This window comes from Corvus kubaryi, unplaced genomic scaffold (genome assembly GCF_017639235.1).
Source record: "Corvus kubaryi isolate FWS band 111438036 unplaced genomic scaffold, C.kubaryi_AGA036_p1.0 134, whole genome shotgun sequence".
NCBI lineage: Eukaryota > Metazoa > Chordata > Aves > Passeriformes > Corvidae > Corvus > Corvus kubaryi.
This window is the reverse complement of record NW_024580668.1, coordinates 6809280-6816498: the sequence shown is the minus strand read 5'-3', so window position 1 is coordinate 6816498 and position 7219 is coordinate 6809280. Positions and strand designations below refer to the sequence as shown.

The 7219-nt window shown below is 56.2% G+C and overlaps 1 protein-coding gene and 1 long non-coding RNA gene across 2 annotated transcripts; both read right to left on the bottom strand.

Moving 5' to 3' along the window:
* Positions 1–277: 277 nt before the first annotated feature.
* Positions 278–670, bottom strand: LOC121675639 (corticoliberin-like). The gene has a single exon (XM_042051237.1). It carries the CDS (start codon positions 668–670, stop codon positions 278–280), a length of 393 nt encoding a protein of 130 aa, XP_041907171.1.
* Positions 671–3277: 2607 nt separating this feature from the next.
* Positions 3278–5179, bottom strand: LOC121673775. The gene is made up of 3 exons (XR_006019300.1): positions 5128–5179; positions 4675–4784; positions 3278–3884 (listed from the first exon to the last, which is right to left on the bottom strand). It is a non-coding gene; the product is annotated as an uncharacterized LOC121673775 (long non-coding RNA).
* Positions 5180–7219: the final 2040 nt, after the last annotated feature.

Below are 7219 nucleotides of genomic sequence, written 5' to 3'. Positions count from 1 at the left end.
CATCTGGGAGTGCTCCGGTGTTTTTGGGGCAACCTGGTTTGGGTCCACAGGTTTATGACCATGGGGAAGCATAAGAGCACAGCAGCAGGGCAGGTACAAGTGTGACTTTAATGCACAACAGCGACACGTGGGATGCAGTGACAGGAACACTGCCAGGCAAGGTGGGGACTCCCTGGGCACGGCTGCAGCCCCCGGCATCCCCCCCGTTCTCCGCTCTGCCGTGGTGTCTTGTTACGGGGTCGGTCTCCTTCATTCCCCCACCTCCAACGACCCTCCCTCATTTTCCTATACTCTGCAGCAAGAGTTTATTGCTGAGCGCCTTCTGGGCCAGTCTCTCCTCCCGGGACATTTCCAGGAACTCGCGCAGGAGGTGGAAGGTGAGATCCAACGAGTTGGGTTTTCCGTCTCGCCTCTTGCCGGTTTGCAGCCCCCGCCGGGCTCGGGGGGCCGGGGTGGGCTCTGCCCCATGGAACTGGCACAGTCTTTGGGGCAGGGGATCCATGGCAGGGACCGGGGGTCGCGGGGCTCCCATCCAGGACTCCCAGGTGAGTTGGGGGGCCAGGGTCAGCCTGCGGGACGGACCCCGGGGCCACTGCAGGGGGGAGCAGGTCTCCGAGGGCAGGAAGAGCAGGACGAGGACGGAGGCAGCTGAAATCATCCTGACCCGCATCGCAGCCACTCCGGGGCCAGAAGCCTGCAAGAGCAGCCCCCCCCCCCACCCCGAACCCCCACATCCCCCCCCGCTGCGGTCAGGGGTCACTCGAGGGGCTTCACCTCGTTGGGGACCCCCGCCCCAGGGATGAAGCTCCCCGGGGATGAAGGCCCCCGGGACGGGATCCCCATCCCCGCCGATGAGAATCCCACCCCCCCGTCCCTGGGACGGGACCATTCTGGGGACGGGACCACCCGCGGCCTGGGATCCCCCCACCCGGGGACGGGACACCCCTGCTTCCCGGGATGGGACTCCCCCCGGGCATGGGACACCTTCGGCAGCTGGGACGGGACCCTCCAGGACCTGGGACCCCCCTCGAGGAGAAACCCCCCCCACCCCGGGATAAGACCCTCCTCTCCCCGGGACCAGACACCCCCGGGCTCGGGATCCCCCTCATTGTGCCGGGGCTGCCGGCGGGTGGCGGTGGCGGTCCCGGTCCCCGAGCGCGTCTCACCGCTCTCCGGCGCTCCGCTCGCTCCGCTCCTCCCGCAGGACGCGCCGCTCCGCGCCGCCCGCGCCCCGCGCTATATAGGGGCGGTGGGAGCCACGTGATTGGAGCGGGGCCGGGATCTGTCCGCGGTGCTGAACGGGGGGAGAGTCGGGGGGACATGGGGGGACGGGGGGAGTGAGGGAGGGGACAGTGTGGGGACCACGTGGGGGGTGAGAGTCTGGGGGAACATGGGGGTATGTGGAGGGGGGGCAGAGTCTGGGAGGGGGACACGGGTTCATGGGCATGTGAGTCCGGGGGGTAAGTGGGGTGAGGGGGGGAGTGTTTGGGGGCCGTGGGGGTGTGGGGGATGTGCAGGGGTGCGTGTGCAAACGGGCACAAAGGTTTTGAGGGGCGTTTCTCTGTGTGTTGGGGGTTCGGGAGGTGAGGGGGAGCTGGGGCGTCGGGAGGGGTGTGAGGTGTGTGTGAATTCATGTGTGTGCACGACAGACCCCCCCTGCGCGTGGCGGGGTGATCGGGCTGCAGCAGGACCAGCCAGCCAAGTCCCCCGCTCCCACCTTGCACCAGGAGTGTTTCCCGGCACCTGGCCCCTGGACACCCCTGTGGAGCCCCCCGATTCTCTCGGGGCCACGTGTGCCCGTGGCAGAGGGGCACACCGGGGCACACACCCTGAGCTCTGCAGCGTTTCTCGTCGCAGGGAAAGTTTTCCCGATGGCTCCTTCGGCAGCTGTTTGGTGAAGGCAGCCCCGGCTGCTTCCCGGCTCCTCCCAGTGATCCCTCTCCTGCTATCACACAGATGAAAACTTCACTGCACAAGCAAAATGCGCTTCTGGAGCACAGTTTCCCCCTTCGACACAGCACAAAGGCATCTTCTTCTCCCGGGCTGTTCCTAGCACAGACACACACCTGGGGTTGCATCCCAGGATCCAAGGGAACCATGCAAGGGATTCATTTGCCTTTCCCTCCTTCCCTCCCTGCTGGAGCCTCCATTGCCTGGCCCTCAGAGCTCAGCAGTCACTTCCTTCACCTTGCAGAAGCACTGCTGTCTAAAATTAAAATTCCCTCCCGAGGAACATATTTTCAAGAGAAGGGGAAAAACCAACATTAGGTAGAACTTGGATGAATGGCAAGAACCTCCTCCCCCATCCTCCTCCACGGCAAGAGCCACATGAAAAACAAGGGCTCTGCAGCGTTCTGGGGGTCACTGGAACAGGTTCAAGAGGTCTGCGGGGGTGGTAAGCGGGGGGGGGGGTCCGAGCCCCCTCAGCTGCAGAATAACTCCCAGCAGCAGCAGAGCAAGCACTGGGTGGGCAGGAAGGGGGAGCAGCTGCCTCCTGCTGTCTTTGTGAGCTTTTAAAGTCCTTTTCTTCACTGAATCATCGAGATCTGCTCTCATTTCCAGTGCTCCACCTGAGCCCGCTTCTCTTCCTGTCCCCCATGCCTGACCCTGCGCTACCGCCTACCCCGATACCCGTGCTGAGCCTGGCCCTGCTGCGCTGCCAGGAGCACTGTCTGCAGCTCCCAGGGCATCCCCACACCTGCTGGGGGCTGAGGGCAAATGAGACCCCAAAACCCCATCAGGAGACGAAACCAGCTCCACCAGTGACTGGAGGCCAGCACGGGAAATGGAGCTGCCTCCACTGTGCTGCCTGGCTGCTCATGGGGGCTCCCAGCATGGTTTTAAATCTTTCTGAAGTCGTGCCAGGACTTGGTGGGTCCAGGGGGGTCCAGCTCAGCAATTTTGGCTGCTCCCCCACATGTGGGGCTGAGGTCTCTCTGAAAAATCCCTTCTACCCCATCTCCTGGGGCTGCTCTGCAGAAGCAGCGCTTGGAGGGGCCAGGGCCTGGTGCAGGGAGAAGTGCAGCAGGAGGGGCTGATGCCCAGAGCATCGCTCAGGGGGATTTGGGGGCTACCTTGTCTTAGAAGAGTGATCCAATGGCTCTGGGCAGGGATTGCTGCTCCTGCACTGCCACTGGCATGGCTGGGAGCAGGCACAGAGAGAGGCAGCTCAGTTCACCCCTTGCCCCTGTGGCCTGCGCTGTGGCTGGTAACATTTTAGACCGTTTATCTTTAGGATGAGTCATTTAATTGTAGGAAAGACAGCGATTCCAACAAGTGTATCTTGGACTTGTGTTTTATTTAGGAAGCTCAACTTGAAAAATTAAAAATACCCTTTTTTCCTGCTCCCTTCATAAATTACTGACACATCCAGCGCTGACGGGCCCCGTGCACTGCCTGGGGATTCATTATCGTCACTTTCAGGGCTGTCACTCTCTCCTCCTCTAGTGAGGAATATGAGGAGCGATGTGTTAATGATACTTTCAGGGATGCCAAACTCACCCCTGGGCTGCACTCACTGAGCAGAGAGGCACAGATCCGGGTGGGAGTCGGAGATGTTCCTAATTAGGTGCTTTTGATACTCGGAGCCTCCTGTCACATGAGCAGCAACTCACACGCGGCAGCTGCTGCATTGCCGACCATGGCACCTTCAGCGCTAACGTGTGGCCGAGCTTCCAGCAGCTTCTCCTGAGGAACAGGTGGGATTTGCTGGCCATTTTCCTCCCTTTGCTCCTTGGGGGCTGACACCCACTTTGGTCCTTCCCCAACCTCACAAACAGCCATGCCAGGGTGCAGACGAAGCTTGCTCCCTGCTGTGCTTCTCCATGTTCCAGGTGGAGGTGGCAGCCATGGGGCTGGTGGGGGCTGGCGCTGCCCGTCCTGCTCTGGAGAAGGCATCTCATGGGCTGACGAACCTGAGATTGACCCTGATGTTTCACCATTCTCAGGTTAGACAGTCCTCGAGGTGCCCCTCGCTGGGGCAGCTGCCGAACCCCCGGCCATGTTCCTTGTGCCTCACACTGTGTATCTGACTAGATTTCCCAGCCTCTGAAGAATTTGGAGGAGACAACAAAGAAGCAACCCCTTGGCTCTGTTTTTATGGTGGGGGTTACATGTGGGAGCCACCCAAACCTCCTCACATTGCCCTGCATGCTCCCCGGGAATCATGGAATCACAGAACCATTTTGGGTTGGAAAAGCCCTCTAAGATCACGAAGTCCAACCATTCCCTCAGCACGGCCAAGCCCATCACTAAACCATGTCCCTAAGTGCCACATCCACACTTCTTTTAAATCCCTCCAGAGGTGGTGACCCCACTACTGCCCTGTTCCAATGCTGGACAAATCTTTTGGTGAACAGATTTTCCCTAATATCCAACCTAAACCCTTCCCAGATGCAATTTGAGGCTGTTTCCTCTCATCCTGTCACTTGTTACCTGGGAGAAGAGACCAACCTCACCCGGCTACACCCTGCTTTCAGCAAGTTGAAGGAAAAATGAATGTTAAAAGCTTATCAATCAAAATGAGTGAACTTAGTATGAAATTGAAGGGAAGGGTTTTGCCAGTTAGGCACTGAAGAGCTCCATGCAAGAAGTGAGTGAGCCTGGAAATCTGTCACAAAAACCACAAAGAAAGGAATCTGTGATCTGTTTTCAGGCCCTTTCTGGATTTCTTACTTTGTTTGGGTCCAAACACCCTCCCGCTTCTACGGTGGGGACTGAGCCAGATGCAGCTCTGGGCACTCCACACACAGCCAAGACTATTCAATGGAGGCACTCTGGATTTCCTTTGGAGAAAGGGAAGAAAAATCTTTCTGACAGGAGCAAGGGAATTGTGGAACCCCTGCCCAGCTTTACGTTCTCTAATACCTCCACTGGAAATCTGAGCAGCTTGGGGGGTTTTAAGGTTTGTATTAAGGGCTTGCAAAGATGAAAAAAGAAGAGGAAAAAGCCAAATAAAATTAGTTTTTCTGAGCAAGGTCAAGTTTTAGTAAGCTTGGTACAAAGAATGAAGTATGTCAGAATCCTCCCAATTGACCCCAAGAAGAACAGTGGAAAATACTTCCAAAAATACTCAGGAATCATTTGCAGAAAGAAGAAAAAGAAGGTGCAGGGCAGTGCCTGCCTTACCTGTGAACCCAGGACCAGCTCCCCTGCACTGCTGCCAGCCCCAGCCCCTCTGGCCTGCTCTCCTCCCCCTGCCACCCCCATGCTGGCTTTTATGGCCTTTCTTGTCAGCCGGCTGAGCCGAGCCGGGCCACAGCGAGCTGCCGCGCTCTCTGCTGGCTTCCTGTTTGCTCATCGAGCGGCTGCGGTAAAATTTCCATTACACACTGGACAGGCAGGGCGGTGGGGAGAAGTGAGGCAAAAAATGAAACCCCAATACGACTCTGTGTTTCAGTGGTTCTCTTGACTCTTTTGAAAATGAGAAAGTGCTGTCAGGTGGAGACACAGGTGAAAAGGGATGCCCTGGCTGTGGGAACTGCAGACTGTCCTCCAGTCTCAGTCTGTCTGCTCTGGGTTCCCCCTCCTTGTCCCCAAGAGGATGGAGAAGTCCTGCTCCTCAGTTCAACAAGAAGATCCTCCTTCCCAACCCCCACACTAAAAAATGTTTCCCAAATGCTGCCTCACTAAGTGGAGCCAAAAGACAAAGCTCTGTCCTGCTCTGACCAGAGGCTGTGGGGTTGTCTGTATCCCCCTTCACTCTGTCTCAGCCAGCAGATCCTCCAGCAACGCAAAACCCAGAGAGAAGGTCTGGAGGAGAGCGATTTATTTCTATCTTTCATTTATCCTCAGTGTGTGCAGAAGAGCCATTTTGGCTGTAGAATATAGGAGGGCAAAGGGAAAGGTGGAAAACTGCCTGCCATGAAAGTAAGGAACCTGTCGAAGGATCCAGGCCCATCTGGAGCAGGTGTCTCTTGGTCTGGAGGGGAACAACCCCATGGCTGGAACGAGATGAGCTTTAAAGTCCCTTCCAACTCATTGTGGGATTCTCTAATTCAACAAACGCAAACGGAAAATTCACTGCAATGAGCAGGGACACCTTTCACTAGACCAGATTGCTCCAAGCCCCATCCAACCTGGCCTTGGACACTTCCAGGCATGGGGCAGTCACGTCTTCTCTGGGCAACTTGTGCCAGGGCCCCACCAGCCTGATGAGGAAGAACTTCTTTCCCGCCCTCTGTCAGTTTGGAGCCGTTCTCATTACCCCTGTCACCCCATGGCCCTGTTCAAAAGCACTGAACTCAAATAAAGTATTTTAAATATCTTTGATGTTTCTAAATGCCTCTGTGGTGAGTGAGCTTGGCCAAGAGTCTCTCTAAGCAGAAGATGGCATGAGTTTGACTTACGGTGCTGCTGAAAATCTTTCCAGTGGCATCAGGTAAACACGTTCATGCGTGGCCTGTCGGATATATCGGCTGATCGCTGTGCACAACATCACTCATTCAAAAGCTTCAAAATACCCCATTTTCCACCACCGTTTCTATACTGACTTCTGAAAACCCGCCTCCGCTAGCAGAATGTTTGATGCCAGCTCTGACAAAACTCCTTGTTGATAATACATGGAAATTCAGCATTTTTTAACAATTGGCCTAGATTGTGCCATGCAGAGCTGTGGACATGCCAGGTCCAGAGAGCTGTGACACACTGCTCACCCAGACCCAGGTCTGGGAGGTGACCTTGACAGCACAGCCCACTCCTGCAATGAATTGCCAAGTTCTCAGATGAGTGTTGGGGCCAGCACACGTTTCAACCCACAAGAACTGTGTCTTTCTGTACAAATAGGAACCAAGCGGGTAACAAGTTCAAAAGGAAAACGAATTTGTCTTCTGACCCACTGTTCCCTTGGCTCCTTTCCAGCCCCACCAAGCCCACAAGAGGGGCAGTCCCCAGCACTGGAGCTCCACATGCCGTTGCCTCAGGCAAGGAGAGATTTCATCTATTTCAGAGAAAACCAAGCCCATCTGCTGCAGAAAGAGAAAACACAACCTGAAAGTCCTCCTCTCAGGTGTTCCTGCCTCGAAATGACTGTGATTGCTCTTTGATGGTCAAGCAGACATTGTTCATCTTTTTTCTGTTGGCTTTTTTTTTCTGTTGGCTTTTTTTTTTAACCGCTCGGATCTATTTTTAGTGGTGAGGGGATGGTGCTCAGGAGGCTCTGCCATGGGTCAGATCAGTGGGAGTTTGGGTCACTCTGGATGCCAGGCAGGAAGTGAAGCAC